The sequence below is a fragment of the Anguilla anguilla genome, chromosome 6 (genome assembly GCF_013347855.1).
Source record: "Anguilla anguilla isolate fAngAng1 chromosome 6, fAngAng1.pri, whole genome shotgun sequence".
Lineage (NCBI taxonomy): Eukaryota > Metazoa > Chordata > Actinopteri > Anguilliformes > Anguillidae > Anguilla > Anguilla anguilla.
The window spans coordinates 34,434,694-34,457,449 of record NC_049206.1 but is presented as its reverse complement, the minus strand read 5'-3'; the positions used below and the strand labels follow the sequence as shown (position 1 = coordinate 34,457,449).

The following is a 22,756-nucleotide window of genomic DNA, read 5'->3' as shown; positions in this document are numbered from 1 at the left end:
AACTATTGTATTGTTTTTACCAAATTCTTACTGTAAAGCATCTTTGTGAGACTAAAAAACACGATACAAATAAAGTTGAATTGATTCCTTGGATAGACATTCAGGCCTCTGAACAGCGATGCAAATTCCAAATGTTTTTTTTTCTTTTCTTTTTTCCTTCTTTCTCTCTCTCATAGACACCTGAACGGCTGCTCTCTGGAGATGGTGAATCGGCCTTCCCTGCTCATCACAGACTCTTTCAACGCCACCTATGTGCAGCCACGCAGAAAACAGCGTGATGAGCAGCTCCTTAGTAAGTCCAGCCAATAAAGCACTTCTTAATTCAGTTTATTTGTCCTCCAGAGAAGGTCCAAAGAAGCTATGGTGTGCAAATGAAGCACCCTGACTTTTGTGTCTTCCACTTCACCCGCCTCCCACTCAACCACCCCCCCAGCCAACGTGATGGAGACCTTGCGAGGCGATGGAAATGTGCTGATCGCCGTGGATACAGCGGGCCGGGTTCTGGAACTGGCACAGCTGTTGGATCAGATCTGGAGGACAAAGGATGCTGGACTTGGGGTTTACTCGCTCGCCCTCCTGAACAACGTCAGCTACAATGTGGTGGAGTTTTCGAAGTCCCAGGTCCGCAGCACCATTCTTTCTATAGACCATGTCTTTCCCACGTTCTCCCCATTCTTCCCTGTGCTCTTTATTTCACTCACTCTTCCTCTTAATTCAAAGCATACTGGAATCGGACAGCCCTTATGTTCATGTACATTTGAGGCCAAAAGTTTACATACACTAAAGCCGGACACCCAACCACGCGTAGCGACCACGCGCGTAACTGAAGCGTAGTTGAAGTACTGTTATTACAACGGCAGCGGGCGACGTCCTCTACACCAGATGCAAACGCGTCGCGAACCGGCTGCGAAGCTTGTGCGACACAAGCGAACTGAAGTGTAGTTTTTCGCTTCTGTTCTATTTTTTCGGGTTGTCACGCGTCACGATGACCTGTTTATACACAGAAATATGCTCTAAAATGCTAGGTATACATGCTCTGATTTATATTTCATCCTTATATTCGGCTACTGGGGGTGTGTCCATAGTTCCCTCCCAGATATTTTATAAGCAGCCAAAAAAATACAAGCCTTTTCGTTTTTGTATTGTCCTTGCAGAAAAAAAAAAACTGGAACCTGGGGAAAAGGCAAACTTAGTTTCGATATCTTATTTTGCGGAGGGGGTGGGGTAAATTTGAAAATACACCACAGAAAGACGTAGCCTATTGAATGATGTAGAAGTGAATGCACCGAGCAGCAGTTTGTTAGCTTGAGTGTTGGAAGGTAGTTTTTAACCAACCATTGCTCAGCCTATTTGACTTCTCCGATGTCTTCGTTCGCCGTGCTTTCAAAAAGGGCTTGTTAATAAAAATCAGATAATCCACAGAGCTTTAAAAAATCATTATTTAGTGGTCTTGCCGATGAAAATGCACCTATTTTATAAATGAAGATGTAAGCAAGCTTTTATTGCACTTGTACTTCAAAGCTTCCGGTGTTCATGGCGTTGTGGTGTTCATATCCCTTCAAGATTAAACTGTTACGCTGTCTTTTTGATGATTAGCTGATTTTTACTAAATCTGATCCTATAAATGTTTTGACGTGAATGACAAGATGACACGGGAATTCCCAATGGTTCATTACGGATTATTTATTATTATTATGATGATTACATATTCTTCATAAAATTGGCACGCTTGTTAACCAAGCAAATAAATTAATACAGTTTGAGATTGATTATTATGCAGGCTACGTTGCGATTTAAGCTTATGGTAATTCTTGAAAGCGTTTACTTTCTCACGTATTTACATGAGTTAACGAAATATTACCAAATTAACAAACTGAAAAAGGTCTCTCACCAAGTATTCACTTAACCCATAATCAACAGTCGTGAACAAATGTGAAATACACGATGTAGAGCTACTAGGAATATAGAGCTTTAAGCAAGCCTTTGCGCGACACAAACGGAACCAGTGTAGATACGCTACGCGCCGTGCCGTGCTGCTTACGCTTACGCTACGCTTGCGGTGGGTGCCCGGCGTTAGGCTAAAGAGCTCAAACTCAACTCCACACATTTCATGTTACCATACATTTCTTTTGGCAAGATTCCAGAAATCGATGTAAGAAATCAATTTTATCCACGGAAATGGCTATACAAAAAGGCTAAATAAATGTCGTAGTCGCGATCGCCGTCGTAGACGTCAGAGGGAAATGTCACTGACAAAGTGACATTTTCCTCTGACGTCTATGACGGCGATCGCGACCACAACATTTCTTTTGCCTTTTTGTATAGCCATTTCCGTGGATAAAATTGCATTTATTACTATTTTCTGTTAAAACATTTAATTCATATCCAGGGAGATAGCTAATTACTTGCAAGTTAGATGACGTGTAGCCATTTACTAATACAATTGAATTTCAGGCTGGAAAATAACCCATTAAACCAGAGAAATTTCTGAGTTGTCTTAGAATCTTTATCGCCAAAGAATGTAGCAAGGCTGGCTGTGTCGGCACTGCAACGGATGCTGCAACGAAACTTTAAGTAAGGCACAATGGGTATAACAACTGTTTTAGAATGTCTTTGCGTCACCCGGATCATTTTTGTAGCCCGGATCAAAATTGGCGTGATAGAATATAATGAGAGCCCATGAATGAGAGTGTAGCGGCACCTCTTTTGTCGGCTTCAAATCCAAAATGTTGCCATATTGGCGCATATTTCGTTTTCTTTGACAGTAACTCCATGTCTCCAAAAAACACATGAACTTTCTAGTAAACACACCGTGCGCCGTGCGCATCGTTTTCCCCCCCACCCACCTTTGATTGCTCTACTGAAACTTGATCTCCTTGTTGCTGGCCTCGGCACTAAATTGCGCACGACCTGTCAATATATACATTTTTTTTGCACTCAGACACTCGTGGCTCCGTTTATAAACAAACGTAATATTATGTTAACATTGTCATATTGCTTATTACTAATGCAATACAAGTTGGATTTAGCGCCGTCGGCACAGGTTGCTGTACTGTAGACGAGATCTTGGTGAAGCCTAGATAATGGGCACTACAATACATACCTGATATTCTGTATCTTTTCAAGCAATAGATGGGCTGTAACATCAATTTCTTCATCAATTTCTTTGATGACAGATTGTCCGATTTACACCTTTAATTACTAATTTGCAAAACAAAAGGAACCTGCTTGGTGCAGGGTGAACGGAGATCTCCAAGTAAAATTTAGTTAAGATCATTTCACTCACTTTCTTACAAATCTCTGAGCAAATTGAACATTTAACATGTTTCTATGGGTTTTTACATGAAAATGTGGTTGTTTAACCTCTTCACACCGGCATGCTGAGATTGCTGAACTCAGACATTCAGTGCTACTACAACAGAAATTTTGGTTTTGGAATATCGGTTTATAGGTCAACCGGTCATCACATTAAATGCATTCACTCTTTGTTAGCACTATCATTCAAAGACGCTGCACCTGACGAAACGTCGTCAACGAATTTGCGTAATATCTTGTGAAATAGTATTATTATTGAGGACTTCTGGGTATGCCTAAGCCATATGTTTGTTGATATACCTAGCTGACAGCGTTTTCATTTGTAATTTTTCATTTGGAATACCGTTTTTATCGCGTTCACTTCCGCATTCAGCTACATCCTTTCTGGTGGCTAAGTCGCCAGGAAACCTCATTTGAACAACACAATCCGTACAAGGTCAAGGTCAAGGTCTTATCTACATTGTGGTATAAAGCATTTGAGGTTTACGAATGTGTGTGTTCTGTAATTACGACGAAAAAGGAATTATGCACTGTCTGGATTCTGAATTTCCAGCAGGTCAAAACCTAGTGACGACTGCATCACGTGTGCAAAGCCGACCAATGCTGTAACTTCATCTCTCACATATTTGAATGATGTCACATTACCCCTTCATTCCCTATGTGAAAAATTGTACAAAAAAAGTCATATTTCTCAAAAACCGTGCAGCGCAACTTTCCACAAAGTAATAGCACACGATTCCCAAAGAAGCCGGTCAGTTTGACATATTGCTCATGTATGTGGTGTAAATCTCTGGGAGGAGTAGCGTTCCAAAAAATGGGTGGAATAAATAATAAATAAATATGTGAGATAATAGTAGTGTGATTGCCTAAGGCAACCACACTAATAATAATAAATATGTACAATAATAGTAGTGTGTTTGCCAAAGGCAACCACACTAATAATAATAATAATATGTGAGATAATAGTTGTGTGATTGCCTAAGGCAGCCACACTAATAATAAATAATATGTGCAATAATAATAGTGTGTTTGCCTAAGGCAACCATACTAATAAATATGTGCGATAATAGTCGTGTGATTGCCTAAGGCAACCATACTAATAATAAATATGTGCAATAATAGTAGTGTGTTTGCCAAAGGCAACCACACTAATAATAATAATATGTGAGATGATAGTAGTGTGATTGCCTAAGGCAACCACACTAATAAAATGTGAGATAATAGTAGTGTGATTGCCTAAGGGAACCACACTAATAATAACTAGTCAATTCCTGCAGAGATTGTGAAGTGTGGTTGCCGCCAATGCAAAGTCGACTTTGTGCTGAGCAGAGTGACCAGTGCTAGGTAGTTGCCAGATTGTTCTCGGCGGTTGCTAGGGTGTTTTCGGTGGTGTCTATGGTGTTGCTAGGTGGTTGCTATGGAGTTCTAGGGGGTTGCTAGGGTGTTGCTAGGTGGTTCTATGGAGTTCTAGGCCGTTGCTAGATGGTTCCTAGGTGGTTGCTATGGAGTTCTAGGCAGTTGCTAGGATGTTGCTAAGTGGTTGCTATGGAGTTGTAGGCGGTTGCTAGGGTGTTCTCGGTGGTTGCTCGGGTGTTACTTGGTGGTTGCTATGAAGTTCTAGGGGGTTAGTGTGTTGCTATGTGGTTGCTATGGAGTTTTTGGTGGTTGCTAGGGTGTTGCTAGGCAGTTGCTATGGAGTTCTAGGTGGTTGCTAGGCTGTTTCTAGGTGGTTGCTATGGAGTTCTGGGTGGTTTCTAGGGTGTTCTATGGTGTTGCTATGTGGTTGCTATGGAGTTCTAGGCGGTTGCTAGGGTGTTTACAATGGTGGCAACCCTATAACAACAGTCAGCAAGCTGTCTAACTGTTACCGTAAACATCCTATGTATCACAGACAGACGTGATAGCGTTAGCCAGCCCGCATAGTACCTACCTCGAGCGGTTCGACCAACGATGGGAAAACGGTGGGTACAACTCCAGGCTTTGGACGGTTGCCTTGGTTATCGGTGGCTTCAAAGTCGTCGCTGCATAATCTTAGTCCTCGTTTGCGAACTTCTTCAGCTGTTATGTTGGGGTGTCTGATTACATCCAGCCATGTCTGGCACAAAGTTGCATCGCGTGGAAAACTGTGAAAATGTGCTTTCAAGTCAAGTTTAACGGGGGCATTATAACAACCGGGTACAATGCACCTCATTATTACACCGATATCGCATCAAACAAAAGCTAGCAGACATTAGTTTGTTCAATTTCAACACTAAGTTAACAGAATGTTTTGCTTCGTCTGTATTTCGCCGCGAAACAAAATCGAAAACAAAAAAATTGAAACCGTACTACTATGTGCACTTGCGCTAAAAACAAATAAGTCTTTGTTTCTAATGTTAGACATTTAAAATGAAATAACTAATCGAAAAATGAAGGGCGACACATTCATTAGACGGACAATATCAGTCATAGAAGTGTTATTCCCCTTTAACTTACATTTAGTGCTTTATTGATTACTTACACTGACATAGCTTGGAATGTTTAGCCAAGGTCTGGTACTGTTTTCCCTCCCAACTCTGGTGGTATTATGTTCTCTTTCATTGTAGTTCACTAAAGATACGTGTGAGAGTGCATGCTAAGTGAATGTAATGTAAGGTAATGATGAACATTCTTTAGTGTACTTTGATTATTATACCTGTAGTAACATGAATGCTTTTGTGCATCTCTGCCTTGCTTTGCTCTGCTCCTGGGATGCTTTCCTTCTCGATGTTGTGTTGTTGGCGGAAAATGCATTCACTATCATGGAAGGGAATCTGTTGCAGCCAAAACTTACCTGTTATGTTTTTGCTTCACATCAGGTGGAAAACTGGTATTATAGTCAACTCGTATGGGCAGAGTGAGATGATGAAATTGTGATTAGATTGATACAATACTATAGCCAGTGGTATTGGCACACTGACAGACTCAGCCATGTAGAATATTCCATCTTGTCATTCACCCTCATTCTGTTGTATTTTAATTGTCAAATAAAATCAACCAATTAGGTGGAGTGGATGAGTGACAAGCTGATGAGATGCTTTGAGGACAAGCGGAACAACCCCTTCCAGTTTCGCCACCTGTCCCTGTGTCACAGCCTGGCTGACCTGACGCGGGTGGCCAGCCCCAAGGTGGTGTTGTGCAGCCAGCCTGACTTGGAGTCAGGTTTCTCCCGTGAACTTTTCATACAGTGGTGCAGAGATGCGAAGAACTCAGTCATCCTGACATACCGGACCACGCCTGGCACCCTGGCCCGCTACCTCATCGATAATCCAGGGGAGAGGATCCTGGACCTGGAGGTGAGGCAATGGTGTAATAATTAATATCTTATAACCCCAATTAGATACCGGAGTCTAAAAATATAATTCACGGTACACTGCTGTAACATATACACCATTATAAAGCTAAGACACCTCACACTTTGATGCAAAAACCCAGTCTTGATTGGTAAAACCACAACGCATATTCATTATGCGTTGCTTCCATTTGGCTTAAAGCGTTTGCATTTGAAAACAAGCATTTGTATGTCTGTAAATATAATGTCAAATTCAAAAAGTGCCATTTAAGAAAAAAAGAAGCAACTTCTTACCTTACAAAAAGAGGAAAAATTATCTTAATTAGAAAACAAGCTTCTACCTGAAAAAATGGACCCTCTTTAAGATCTACCCATCGTGACTTTTTCTCGGAAACCCTGTATACGTGTTATACAAAACGTGTTGTCATTTTCAAGCTCATTTACATAGCTTTCAAACATAGCTTATAGCTTTTCTCTTCCTGAAATGATGTCTTGGCTATCCTGCTGCATACCCAGTTAATTTCACTTTACGCTTTCACATTGTGCCGGAGTAGAAGCTTAGCGCATGCTTTACGAATTGTTTATCAGATCGTTGTTTGTTCATCGACAGATGGTTGCATAAAAATTAGAGCTTGACCGATATATCGGTTTGGCCGATACATCGGCCATTATTTGACTTTTTTGATGACATCGGGATCGGCAGTTATGCAGCCGATGTGTCCCGATTTTTAAATAAGTATAATAAACAAAAAAAACATTGATTATTTATCTGTACTTGTCTGTTCGAACGTTGTAATTGCTATTTACTAGAATTATCCAGTAGAGGGAGCTCTAATACAAGTGTGAACTGCAGCAGATGATGCGCTACTTCTGTAATAAGACGTTTGTCACTCGTGCCTCATCCAATATTCTCCACTGCAAGACTTGTCTGTACAGATTCGATTGCCGCAATAAAGGTATGTATATTTAGTGAAAGTTTTTTAATTAAATGCGTTTATACGACCACTGTGTTTATCAATCCTCATTAACAAGCGAGCAAGCTAGCTAACATATTTGGTTCACTTTAGCAAGCTAGCTGACTAGCAAGCCTTTATGAAGTGGCAGTGAGCACATAAGCAGCGTAGGATCTACATTTCCAGAGGACATCGCTGTATTCTCAAATAAATAACCAGCCAAAATAAAATGGTCATTGAATGCATCACACATTTGTTTTTTTATCTGAGATGATATTAGCTACTATGTGATGCTGTGTAGCCAACGCGTTATTGCAAGCGAGTGTGTCATCTAGTCACATGTCATCGTATCAAGCTAACCAGACAGTAAAAACGCAGATAAAACACTTCTAACGTGGATCATTTTAAGCAATGTTATCTAGCTTTGTCGTGATAACATGAGAGAAGGATTGCTGTTGGAGAAGTGAATCAACCAACAGTTAGCATGGGTAACCTGCACGAAAGCGCATTGTAGTTTTTTTCACGTATTTCATCCAGTCAATTTAATTTCATCTAACGTTACACTTGATTCACTCATTAGCTCCGCTAGATAATGTCTTAAGCCGCGTTTCCACCGCAGGAATTATACCCCGGAACTAGGAACCTTTTGAGGAACTCAGTGCATTTCCACCGCAGGAACTAGGGTCTAAAATTAGTTCCTGGTGCTTTATTTTACCCCCCAAAAGGTTCCTGCTCGGGGGGTAGTACTTTCCGAAAGTACAGGAACCTTTTGGGTGGAGCTTGCAGCGCTGAACATTTCTGATTGGTCGAGCACTCGCAGCATTTGTGTTGTATTTATTTTCCGCCATTACCCGCCATGTTTGAAAATATGCAGCGGCAAACCAATTTATTTTCGTAATAACTTCAAATCAAACTTGTATGTTATGCGGCGCAGTAGCCTACTTTTGGTTATAGCCTGCCAACGTCTTGGAATTATAACATGTGCTCTTCTGCTCTTTTCTTGCTTTAGTATTCGTTTTATAAAATGCTAAGCATTCGTGCTGGGACAGCATATTACGTACTAAAACATTCAAACGGATTAATTCGGTTGCTGAATATTTTCTTCCGGATTTTCTTTGTTAGCCCGTTGTAATTGACTCAAAACGTTTGATACAGATGTGAGGTATGCGGTAGTTCTGCGTAATTAACATTGGTGATACAGTACAAGCAAACTGGAAATCACCTTCCGCACTTTTTGTCCGGGTAAAATAACAGGTTAATTCTAGTAATCTTCCCTTTAGCTTTTTCAGACTGCCGTAATTTTACTGCCATTTTTCAATTCCACGAAAAGACCAGGAAGACTATGGACTAATTTATGGTGTATGGTTCGCATCTGGAGGGCACACTTCGCTGCTCAGCTAGCAGTAACTTCGAAGGAAAGCAAACGGTGGCTGTACCACTACTAATTTACATTTTCACGCAAGTCCGAGTTTTCGTTCTATTCTTGTCATTTTGCGATTAGCCTATATGGAATTGACGACGAGAAAGTAATCAAACAGCAAATTGTTTACAACGTGTGCATGTGCATCAAAAAAGTTCTTTGTGTGTTTATTTTTATTTTTATTTGTTTGCTTATAAGTTAAATGTTCTTAAATATAGAAACTTTAATAAAATATACGTTTTTCAAATTGATTTGAAAATGTTGCACTTTTTGACAAAATATCGGTCAAAACATCAGTAATCGGTGGGCTAGGCCTCTCCAAAATCGGGATCCAAAAATCTGGCATCGGTCGGGCTCTAATAAAAATCACTGCTGCAGTGATGAAGGGCACTGTTATTGTAAATCGTTTATGATTTAATTGAATATTTTTGTAATTTTTCTGCTTGAGCGCTCACCCTGTTGTGATCAGGGTGAGATCTGTATGTGTGTCTACGCCTGAGGCTGTTGGTGAGTGACAGAAGTTCCCTCACTTCACACTTCCCTGTGAAATTTCTTTTTAAGCTTTGACAGCTAATAAAAGGGGTGGTGTATCCCTCAGTTCATCCACCAGCTGGTCAGTGGAAGATGGGCTCCCCCTCTATAGACAGGTTTTTCTCAAGATTTCTTCCCATTGGGGAGTTTTTTCCTACCACCGTTTGAGGGTTTTCTCCCTGCTGGGAGTTTTTTACCTTACGTACTTGTTATTTGGGCGTTCAGGCCTGGTGTTTGCTTTTTTTTGCAGTGTCTCTTGCCTTGCTACTCTGTGAACCATGTTGCTTGGTTGTTTAAGTGATTTTAGTTTGTGTGGTAAGTAATCATTATGAGCACATTTTGTACATAGAAGCTCTCCAAAAGGTCACTGTTTACTGAAATACAAGGCTCAGTCGAAAAGAGAATGGGGGGAGAAAAGAAAAAGAGTATTTGTTTTGTTGGGTTCCAGAGGGTACCACCCTCCATGGAATTAGCATCTGGAAGTGGAATATGGGTCGGAAAAAATATATACACAATATTCCAATTCGGAGAGGTTTCTTGCCATTTGAAGAGGTTTTGCCTCCTCAGCTTGCCAGGTGACTCTTGCAGCCCCTGAAATTCTTCGCAGTTCCTCGTCACCAGCTCTGGCATCATCAAAGTCCTGTTTCTTTAACCTACTGCCTCAGAGTAGAGTGACTAATTTCCATTCCTGTGGAACCATTGTGCCTGCACCTGTTCAGTGTAATCTCCTTTAGGCAGGTTGGCAGTGATCCTCTGAAGACGCTTTGATAAGATGATCACTTCAGAAGCTGACATATTTCTGAAAAATAACTGGGAGTGGGTGTTAACAAAAAAGCATAATAACCTAAAAAATCTGAATCAATTTTGAGGTACTCAGTAATATTTATCAACTGTAAAATACAATTATTGATTTAACCCCATTAATGCGCATGAAATACTCTTCCATACTAAAGTGTTCTCAATTTTGTCAGTGGATTATGGAGTCTTCTGTTATAGCAGGTGATTTAAATAGTTGTCTTAACCCTCGCTTGGACAAATCACATAAACGGACATGGTTTGGTGTTGGGCTTAGTCAGTCTTTACTTAGTTGCTGTACTGATATTGACTTCATAGACAGGTGGAGGTCCCTTCACCTTACTGAAAAGCAGTATACTTTTTATACTTTAAACCTCAAATCGGTCGTAGTCCCTTGATGCGGAGAAGGCTTTCGACAGGATTGAATGCCCTTGTTTACGATGTGTTTTTTCCTAATTAAATCTAGTGGATATCTCTTCTGTGTGCTTCTCCATGTGCCTCAGTCCTAGGACGTCCATGATTTCCTAGGGGTGTCCAGCCTCGCCCCTTTTGTTCGCTCTTGCCAGTGGGCCCTTAGCCAAGGCCATTAGGAGTGTCCCAGTGGTGACCGGTATAAAGGTTGGTTCTGACCCGCATAAAATTTCCCTGTATGTGGACGATATCTTACTCTTTCTAAGCAGTCCTAAGGAGTTTATAGCTTCTTTTTTTAAAGATGATTAAATTCTCAGGTTATAAAATCGCTTACTCTGAGGCCCCTGACACCTAATATGTCTTGGCCCCCATCCAGCTCTTTTCATTGGTCATCTTCTGGATTTGATTGTCTAGGTATTCATATTACCCCTACCCATTCCGTATTCATATTATTCCTACCCATTCCAATCTCTATGAAGCTAGCTTTATTTAGCAAAATTAAAGAGGAACTAGCTTGCTGGACTGACCTACCATTATTTTTTACCCAGTTTTAGGCTGGGTAAATCTTTTTAAAATGAATATACTTCCAAGGTTGCTTTATCCCTTCCTGATGATCCTGGCACTTTTGCAACAAAGGAGCTGCAGCAAAAATCATCTGGGTTTGTTTTAGTTTTGTCATATTTTCCTCATTTAAAATGCATGACTAATTCATCATTGTTCCAAAAGGGTATTTTCATCACAGTATTGTCTTCATTGTTGTCATCAAAAAAAGTGGGTGTTGACAAAAATTTTTCGAGAACAATGCTGATTGTCAATCACCTTAACCCTCTGGGGTCGAGAGCTCCGTCGGTGGAGCTCGACAAGATGAAATTAACTTTCGTTTCTATTTGGATGATTAACTTCACGTGCTGTTATCATACAGACGCAACAAAAACATTGTCAGAAACCTTAGAATCGTGACTTTCCAATGCGCCCATTGGCAAATAATATGAATTGTTTTAAATGTTCTAAATTTGATTAATTAAATCGTGTATGCTTCGTTAAACTTTACTCATTACTATGTGAATTTCACTCAGCAGGAAGTCCGCCCAAATCGCATTCACATGTTAACAACATTATAATTACTCTCCATAGAAGGAGACTAAAGGAGGGGCGATGCGAGATCCATGTGAGAAATGCCAAGTCTGCGAAAGCGGGATAGAATGTCAAAGTGTCGCCTAATTCACTTCTTTTGAGGTGAACATTTCGTTTAATTTTGGAAAATGGTCCGTCCAGAAACTGACACTGCTGAAGAGCGGTGTCATTTCGAACAGCGAACTGATCCAGCTGAGGATCAACTTCATGCGTAAGTATATTTCTTATGATCATATTGGTAAATGTGTACTGTATTGCAACGTATCTGTGTGTTTGTAGGAATATCCAGCAATATGCGCGTTTGTAAATTCCCACACTACGAACGATTCGAACTATTGCATCTCAAAATTATAGGCTAGGCTCTCTGCGTCTGGTTGTGTTAGAAGTATCAGGTAGACTGTATGTTTTTCGATCATATTGGTAATAAATAGCCCGTGGCGTGGCTAAGATTCTAAAACTGATGTGCTCGCACAATCGATATTAGCATACTGTAAGTAAATTCGGGAAATAGCAATATAATAACCACTTCGCTAAACAGACCTAGCCTACTTCAGATTGAGGCATTGTTATTGATGAGTTGCGTGTAGTTGAGCTGGAATAGCAATGTTTGTTTAGTTTAGCTAATGTTGTTTCGTTGATAGCTTGCATTATTTGTAAATGTGTGCTGTATTGCATTCTCTGTGTGTTTGTAGGAATATTCACTAATATGCGCGCTTGTAAATTCCCACACTACGAACAATTCTCTGCGTCTGGTTGTGTTTGTTTGGTTCTTTGTTTGTATATGTGACAGGTGCTGGTGTTTTGGTCCGCAAGTAGGGCAAGGTCATTTTTCAGTTTTTTACAGATTACGAAAGTGCAGATTATAAGCTTTCAAATGATGTGTCATACATTGAAATCTGAAAATAGTTGAAGAAGATATGCTTATCTGAATGTTGGTACTCCTAAAATCAAGTAGCAGAGAAAATCCCCTTGAAAGATCTTGAACTTTTCACACTTCTCACAGGGAGATAATGGGTGGGAACAATAGCTAGTTAACTCCACCCCAACCACTCCCCCACTAGAGTACCTGTAAATCCTTGCCCATTTAGGGGTTACCCTATTTAAAGCTTTATAACTCCAGATGTGAACACCACAGAGACTAGAAAAATGTCTTAAATGAAGCAATACATTTGTACCATTTATAATACTAGCTTAGATTATTTCTTACAAAATTATGAATATAAAGTAAAGTGCCACAAATGCAATGGTCAAGGCAAAAAATCTAAAATGAATTTGCTCCTTTTTTAGTTCGCAATGAAATACTGGGAGATTGCGGGTTAAAGTATACATGTCCTGGATCAAAAACTTCTTGACCACAAGTTCATAAAATCTAAGGGTGGATATGTAGAACTACTAAAGATCTATGAAGCAAAAACTAAGCAGTGTACCCAGCATCTCCAAATCTACCCACAATGTCTAAATTATTAACACTGGTCTAAAATAGCTAAGGGTCCAGAAACAAATCCAAAATCTCTCCAAAAAGGAATATAATGCTTTTTGTCCATTGTAAAGCATATGAGCCTCTTATGAAGGTTTAAGATGAAACAGATATAATTTAAACATAGGCTAATGCAAACATATAGTCACACAATGCTGCACAGTACCTAAATGTGTAATAATTAACTCTTGTATGTAGCCTATTTCTATACTCTGTACACTCCTATGTTTTCTTGTATGGGAATGGGACGATATAAAAACATTTTTCAGCCGTCCACCACGTTTTGGGAATGTTTCAACTCTCTCCTCAGCATTGTTGTATGCGTCACAAAAACCATTACACTACTAACTAATGCTTACATTACAGTGTGAAATATCCACATTACATAATACCACTAACCTATTTAAAGACACTCAATTTCTAAAATAACGCAATAACCGAAATATTTTGAGCAGTAATACTTACATAGCAATGATGAAATCTTATCTATGTTCAGTAGATGGAGACAGAGACAGTAAATCAATGACAGTTATATCCGCTTCTGTTTTGCTCCAAAAAACGATGTCAGATAGGTCTATCAGCAAACATATGGCTTAGCTATGCCCAGAAGTCCTCAATAAGAATGGTATTTTCCAAGGAATTACGAAAAATCGTTGACAACGTTTCGTTAGGTGCAACGTCTTTTAATGCTACCATATAGAGCGAATGCCATGGTAAGAATATGTTCGGTTACGCTAACCTATAAAACGCTATTCCAAAAGCAAAATTAGACATGTTATACATCGTTAGAAAGATTATACTCTCACCTACTGATTGAGCGTCCGCCATTTTAGCAACCTCACACAGTAAACAAACATAGGCTACTACCACACGGCTTTATTTATGGGCGGTGGCTTGACCGAAACAAAGTGACAATAGCCAACGAAATCAAACATGCTAATTAAACTGCACCCCCATCACGCCTCCAAAACCCGGCTGTAAGAATCACTAAAACAAGCCGACTTTGCTGACAAATTATAAGTATTTAACTTTCGTAATATGAAAAAAAAGGAAAACAGTAAAAAAAATTAAAAAAACCTTTTTTGCCTCCTAGCGCGATTTCAAGATTTGCGACTTGCGGACCTTTTCTCCAGCACCCGTCACATATGATGTAACCATGTCACATTTCCTATGTTTTGTTTTCATTAGTTAGTGGTTTGCCCCTTTTTTGTAAAGCACATTCAATTTTCACCTGTTGAAGGAAATGTGCTATATAAATAAAGTTTGATTTGATGTCACATTTCCTAACAATTTTGTTTTTATCATATTTACAGAGATGCTGATCAGGTAACACGGCCTAGTTCACCACTAGCTAAGAGGCCACGCAAGCGTTGCAAGAGTACACCAGTCTCATCTCATCTTCCATGCGTATAGTTTGCTTCAATAAATGTTCTGAAAATCAAAAGATGTCTTTGTTTCTGTCTTCTAAATGGCTCACTGAGTCTTTGTCTTAGTGGTGGGGAGGCATGCGGCCAGGTGTGAATAGCCTACTTAGCTGGCAAGTCGTCCTACCCAATGCATATTCATTACAGAAAGGTCATTTGCCCTCCCATTCTCACCTGGTGTTGAAAAATAGTAGTCACAACACTAACTTTTAGCAATGTATTTTATATTTCTCATTGGATTTGCTAAAATATTTTGTCATCTTTTGATACCCAAGACCTTGATGAACACATTTCAGTGACCAAAAGTCTTAGTCACAATTGTTCAGTGTGCTTTATTACAACATTCCTGTGCATGTTCAAAACTACTGTTTACAGTTTGTGTGTTTTTAGAGCAGTTTACAATCCACACATGATTATGACCTACTTACTGCTGCCATATTATTGTAGCTGAGTCTGTGCTGAAAACAAAGATACGAAACACTTTGGAATCACTGTATATAAAGTTGATGAAATTTACACAAATGTCAGAGCATCGCACAATCACCAGTGTGCCTCATTTTACCCTTAGACCCCAGAGGGTTAATATCAAAACAAATTGGCACAGTATGTCAATCAGCCCACAAGGGGGAACTCAATTCTGGATCTGGTGCTATGTAATGATCCGGACATAATTTGTAGCATAGAAGTAATTGAGCCACTTGGGACTTGCGATCATTCTGCAGTTAGACTAAATTTTTTTTTTCATCAATATATTTATTGAATTTTCCACAAAATACAACATAAATATATACATGTACTGCATACATGAAAATTACACCCATATACATACTTATACATACCTATATATATATGCCTACATAAATATATATATAAAACAACAAAAGACAACAAAAAATAATAATAATGATAATAATAAAAAAAATATATATATAGCCGCAAGCGGCGATTCCAGGGTTCAAGCTAACACGGACTGTTAGAAGGTGAAAGCTGCGAAGTGCAATAAGAACTAGTCAGAATCAGAGTAATTGTAATAGTCAAGTCCATTTATACATACAAGTAATTTGACTTGACACTATGTTCATTCTCAATTAATAAATGAAAAAGTTTAATTGCACAACAAACTAACAGTAGCATAGGACCATCATCATCAGGTCATACAAGAACTATAAGAAAAATAGTCATCATATCATGCAAGAACTAAATAAATAAATGACGGTTTGATTGTGTCTGCATGAACACTATTTAATGATAGGTATTGGGTTTTGGAAAAGAGAGCCTTCAACACACAATTATTATTAATGGCTATATTTCTGTTTGTAATTGTTATTTATTTTACTGGTACACTTGAGGTGCCACATAATACCAGGATATATCCATATATACTCATTTGAGCTAAATCCAGTTCCAATTTGTATTCTTGAATAGTCATTATTAGATGTGAAGCACCTTTATAACCGGCAATGTCACTAACTCACTCAGTCAGTAATTCAGTCAGTTAATTAATGGTTCTTGAGGCAGATTTGTAGAGTGAGGATAGATGGATGTCTGTAGCAAGTTTCGTGTAAATCAGACTCACGGCGTAGTTACGACTTTTCAGAGTTCAAAATTTTGATCTTTAATTATAGCACCCCCATCAGGCTGATTGGGGTCATATTTCTTGGGCAGCACTTGCACACAACTTCCAATCAATGGGCAGAATTTCATGTCTGTACCATTTACCATCTCACAGGAACTTGTGCAAACATTTCTGAAGAAGATTAATAATAAACCAGCACAAGCAAAAACAATGGGGCTTGAACCCGTAAATAAGTTTGTTTTTTTTTAAAGGCACTTACAATGAAGGCACTTGAGTATGAGAATCCATCCCAAATATTACAATATATTCATCCAGGTGAGTAGCTTAAATTACCACATTTTTGTAGAGGGTGTAATTACCCTACCCCAGGCTCGTCCATCATGTGAGATAAATCATTGTTCTTGATATAGTGTATGAACCGGCCCCACACACTTTGAAGCATCTCTTGTTTATCTTTAAGAGTGTATGTGATTCTTTCTAAAGGTAAACATAAAGATAATTCCTTAAACCATTTTGCAATACTTAGTCTACACTTCAATTTCCATGTTAAAGCAATCACTGTTTTTGCTTGTAAATAACACGTCTATAAAGATGTGTTCGCTACGTTTTATATTATGCCGATTTGGATAGAGGCCAAGTATGAAAAACTTTGGCTCCAACTCTAATTTGATTGATAAAATCTCCTGCACTATTAGTCTAACCTCCTCCCAAAATTCCCTTATTCTTGGACATTGCCATATACAATGGAACAGTGTACCCTTATCTTCACCACATCTGGTGCATAGGTCTGGAATATTGATATTAAATTTATTAGGTTTTTTCTGGTGTAATATACACTCTCATTAGCCAATTATATTGCAAAAGTTTTAAATGTGTATTAGCCATCTGTGTTTGGGCTACTTTGCATGCACTGCTCCATTGTTCCAATGTTAATTCCTCCTGTAAATCAACATTCCAACTTTCAGATATGATACCCTTTCCAAAGGGGTTTTTGATTAGGACTTTCTCCAATAAAGACAGAGGAGGAATCAGCATGGATTGTTTTTGGTTAGCTCCGATAAAGCTCCTGAGCTGCAAATATTTGAAAATGTGTTTACGAGGGATATTATGTTTAATCACAAGTTCCTCGAATGTTAGAAGACTCTCATCATAATCTCCAAAAATATCTTTCAACTGTCCTACTCCCCTGTCAGCCCATATTTTAAAGCCCCCAACAGTTCTACCTTGCACAAAATTATTATTGCCCCAAATTGGACTAAAGCGAGAGAGAGTAGATGCTTCCTCCAAGTCTTTTTTTACCTCATACCATACACCAATCATATTTCTAACTATAGGGTTGGGTATTATCTTTTCAAGGTTTTTGGGATTATCCGAGTAGATATATGTGGGAATTGGTAGCTTTAAAGAGTATGACTCAATATCTTTCCATGTTGGAGAATTTTCTGCTGTGTAATAAAACATTATAGTTCTTAGTTGAGCTGCCCAGTAATACCACAGCAAGTTAGGACATTGTAACCCTCCCCTATCATAAGGTAATTATATACACATAGTCTGGGGCATCTATTATTAGGGGTCCAAGCAGCGAAGCTGGTGGAACCCTATTGTATCTGTTAGGATTATTATTCTTATTATTTTTCTCCGCTAAAAGTGTCTGAGGCTCAGCAACCATAAGTCCTGGAGCAACCAAATTTGGCAGGTGGGTTCCTATGGGCCCCCACTACTCAGGCACTAAAAATCACGTACGTCGGCCAGATGGTGGCGCTATAACAAAGGGTTTTGCGTAAAAGGCCATAACTCCCACACCATAAGTTAGATGAACACAAAACTTCATCGACCTATGCATCTAAACGTGCGCTACAACTTTGCCATTGTCACCACCTATGTCCGCCATATTGTTTGCCCGCCATTTAGACTTTTTAGTTGGGGCGTGGCAGTTTTCTCCGCTAAAATGTCTGAGGCTCAGCAACCATAAGTTGTAGACCAACCAAATTTGGCAGGTGGGTTCCTATGGCCCCCCACTACTCAGGCACTAAAAATCACCTATGTTGGCCAGATGGTGGCGCTATAACACGAGGGTCATACTTTAAAAGGTCATAACTCCCACACTGTGACAACGCTGCTCACTGAATAACGACATAAACGAGACAATTTTTCTTTAATTATACCATGTCATTCTACAGTCAATATCTGGGACTAAACATTGAATAAATATACAATCTTACCATTGGTTTTACGCGTAGAGATGTCCCTTTTGCGACTGAGTGGTCATATATTGTCTTGGACAATCCGTTTGTGATTCCTGTTGCTTACGGCGTTGTCGCCGTTTTTCGTACGATTTGGCTTCATTGACAGTTCTTTTATTCAGTAGGTGAGAGTATAAGAGAGTATAGTATGAGCTAACGATGTATAACATGTATGATTTTGTATTTGGAATAGCGTTTTATAGTTCAGCGCAACGGAATATTTTCTTATCGCATTCACTTGCGCATTGTGGCGTAGCATAAAAGACGATTCACCTAACTAAACGTTGTCAACGATTTTCATAATTTCTTGTAGAGTACTATTATTACCGAGGACTTCAGGGCTTAGCTAAGCCATTTCTTTGCTGATAGACCTATCTGACATCGTTTTCTGACGCAAAACAGAAGCGGATAGGACTTTGTCATTGATTTTCTGTCTCTATACTAGGCTACTAAACACAGATAAAATGTCATGTTGCTATGTAAGTATTACTGCTCAAAATATTTCGGTTATATACGTTCTTTTCGTTATATACGTTCTTTTTGAAATTGGGTGTCTTTAAATAGGTTAGTGGTATTATATAATGTGGATTTTTCACACTGCAATGTAAGCGTTAGTGTAATAGTTTTTGTGACCCATGGAACAGTGATGACGAGAGTGTTGGAACGTTGTAAAAATGTGGTGGACGGTTGAAAATCATTTTAGTCCCATCTCCATCCGTCATTAGGCTACGCTGGGAATTAGCTAAACCATTTTTATTGATAGTACTTGAGTTTCTCTGCAAACGCGCGAAAACACGCTGGTATAATAAAACAATGACGGTAAATATAGCCTATGTATATAGTCCGCTCATTCCGTTGTTACCATAATATAACAAACTTTCTTGTGTCTACAGCTGCAGTTTCTCGCTGCAATTACTATTGAATATAAACAAAAGACGCAAATGCTGTAGTCTGCCAATGTCTAAATAAATAATAAGGTATTCTTCGCGCAGCACGCATGCTAGCAGGAATGTCCAGTTGATTTTTCGTTTCGTTTTTTTTAATGTCGTATTTAATACATATTTCATATAGCCTAATATTATCCTATCTGTCTCTGAGGCGCTCTGAAATGTGCATTCTCTGCTAAGCTGAGCAATGGATTGGTATATGTGTCTGACGTAGTGTTGCACAGTACACCGACACTTCAGCACTTTTTCGGTACTTAAAAAAAAAAAAAAAAAAAAAGAAACGGTTCCGTATTAGAATTTTCCGACGTTCGGTAGTTTTGCGTCAAATGTAAAAGCCAGGGACATGTGTCTCCCGCATTACCGATTGAGAGGATGAAAAGTTATGATTTGTCAGAATCTTCGCTAGATGGCAGTAGCAATTAAGGTTGGCAAGTGAGGTGACCTGTGCTTGTGCATTCTTCGTGGTTAATACAGCACAAGCTTAGACTCAGTTCACTTCAGTAGCAATAGCTGTTCTAATCTGTAAATATTTTATTATAGGAAGATGCTGTATTGTTATTAAAATATGCTGTTCTTAGATCTATTTAAAAGTGAAATACCTGCTTAAAGATTATTTCGTTTACAATTGTAAAATTTTAGAAATATATTTAATGTATTTCTCTGTTGTTTAGTGTTGCAACACTATAGGCCTATGCTTATTAATATGTTGAACAGGCTTCAACTTAACGGTTGTTAATGAACCAGGTAGATAACAAACCATGAATTCGAAAATGAGGTCAACTCTTATGGACATTACGCTTCTGATCTATTAAGATAATTTCATTATCGTTAGGTACCGAGTATCGAATTAGCATCGTTTAAGTTTCAAGTATCATTTCAATATTGAGTATTGTGATACTAAACCTGGTATCAGTATCAAGGTCAAAATTTTGGTATCGTGACAACACTAGTGTGACGCCTTTTTTAGTTGCGGCGCAGAAACACTGCAGCTGTGCATGCACGCCCGATCATCTAAGTGTTATGACATGCCATCTAAGTGTTACGACATAGTAAAGGCCTTGACGGGAAGCGGCCAGGACACATCCATGGCGACGTAACTAAGTCATCCGACAGCGTCTCTTAGCTCAAAATTGGCCATAAGTCATCAATATTTCATACGATCATCATGATATTCAGTAGATATGTTGGGTGAAGGCGTATGATCATGAGGACAAAGCCATTTTAAAATCGCTCCATAGGGGGCGCGATGCTGCCAATGCTTGGACCCCTTCCAACGCCGCTTGCGGCTTTAATTATTATTATTATTCTTATTGTTCTCTGCTAAAAGTATCTGAGACTCAGCAACCATAAGTCCTAGAGCAACCAAATTTGGTAGGTGGGTTCCTATGGCCCCCCACTACTCAGGCACTACAAATTACCTATGTCGGCCATATGGTGGCGCTATAACTTAAGGGTCATGTTTAAAAGGTCATAACTCGCACATCATTAGTCAGATCAACACAAAACTTCATCGGCCGATGCATCTGAATGCGCTCTACAACTTTGCTATTGGGAGCACCTATGTCCGCCATATTGTTTGCCCGCCATTTGGACTTTTTTATTAGTTGGGGTGCGGAAGAGCTGTAGCTCCATATCTAAAGTGTTACAACATCTAGTAAACTTCTTTTCGGCAAGTGCCTAGAAGATATCCATAGCGACGCAACTAAGTAATCGGACACTGTCAGGTCTAGTTTTTATCAATATTATCTATCTGGGCATTCATAAAAATATTCTTTCACCACTAAAAAAAATTGTATTCCTTCATAGCAACAAGATAAACCCGACAATAGCCCTAAGATATGCCAATATGGCAGTGAAAACACTGCTCACTGAGTAACGAGACAATGTTTAAAAAAAAATGATACCATGCCATTCTACAGTCAATATCTGGGACTAAGTATTGAATAAATATACAACCTTACCATTGGTTTTACGTGTAGACGTGTCCCTTTTGAGACTGAGTGGTCATATATTGTCTTGGACAATCCATTTGTGAAATATACGCGCATCTGTGATGCCTGGGTACCTTCAAAAATAGCTGTGCGTAATACCACACCTGTTGTTTACAGCGTTGTCACCCTTTTTAGTACAGCCTGGCTTGATTGGCAATTCATTTATTCCGTAGGTGGGAGTATAAGCTTTCTAACGATGTATCACATCTGATTTTGCTTTTGGAATAGCGTTTTATCGGTCAGCGTAACTGAAAATTTTCTTATCGCATTCACTTGCGCATTCACTCTGGGGTAGCATTAAAAGACGCTGCACCTAACGAAACGTTGTCAATGATTTTCATAATTTCTTAGAGAGTACTATTATTATTGAGGACTTCTGGGCATAGCTAAGCCATATGTGATGGGTGCTGGAGAAAAGGTCCGCAAGTTGCAAATCTTGAAATCGCTAGGAGGCAAAAAAGGTTTTTTAAATTTTTTTTTACTGTTTTCCTTTTTTTCATATTACGAAAGTTAAAGTGTTGAAGAAGTCACTCAATAGAATAAACAACATTTTTAGGGTCACTAAATACTTATAATTTGTCAGCAAAGTCGGCTTGTTTTAGTGATTCTTACAGCCGGGTTTTGGAGGCGTGATGGGGGTGCAGTTTAATTAGCATGTTTGATTTCGTTGGCTATTGTCACTTTGTTTCGGTCAAGCCACCGCCCATAAATAAAGCCGTGTGGTAGTAGCCTATGTTTGTTTACTGTGTGAGGTTGCTACAATGGCGGACGCTCAATCAGTAGGTGAGAGTATAAGCTTTCTAAAGATGTATAACGTCTAATTTTGCTTTTGGAATAGCGTTTTATAGGTTAGCGTAACCAAACATTTTCTTACCATGGCATTCGCTCTATATATGGTAGCATTAAAAGACGTTGCACCTAACGAAATGTTGTCAACGATTTTTCGTAATTCCTTGGAAAATACCATTATTATTAACTAGCTTGTGTCTACAGCTGCAGTTTCTCGCTGCAATTACTAATATTGAATATAAACAAAAGACGCAATTTGTGCTGTAGTCTGCCAATGTCGAAATAAATAAGGTAGGCTACTCTGCGCGCAGCATGCAAGTAGCAGGGATGGCGAGTTGATATTTCATTTTTTGTTTTCGTTTTTATGTCGTATTTATTATTTGAAATATATATATTATTATTCTATCTGTCTCTGAGGCGCTCTGAAATGTGCATTCTCT

At 39.0% G+C, this 22,756-nt stretch overlaps 1 protein-coding gene across 3 annotated transcripts in view; it reads left to right on the top strand.

The window, feature by feature from the left end:
- cpsf2 (cleavage and polyadenylation specific factor 2) overlaps window positions 1-22,756 on the top strand; it is a 63,114-nt gene that overhangs the window by 14,923 nt on the left and 25,435 nt on the right. For 2 of the 3 annotated variants that reach the window (XM_035422105.1, XM_035422107.1), the window contains exons 6-8: window positions 177-292; window positions 434-621; window positions 6,339-6,629. In XM_035422105.1, the coding sequence (XP_035277996.1) occupies window positions 177-292; window positions 434-621; window positions 6,339-6,629 (595 nt within the window). The remainder of the gene's footprint in view (window positions 1-176; window positions 293-433; window positions 622-6,338; window positions 6,630-22,756) is intronic. The other variant, XM_035422106.1, reaches the window with a different exon arrangement.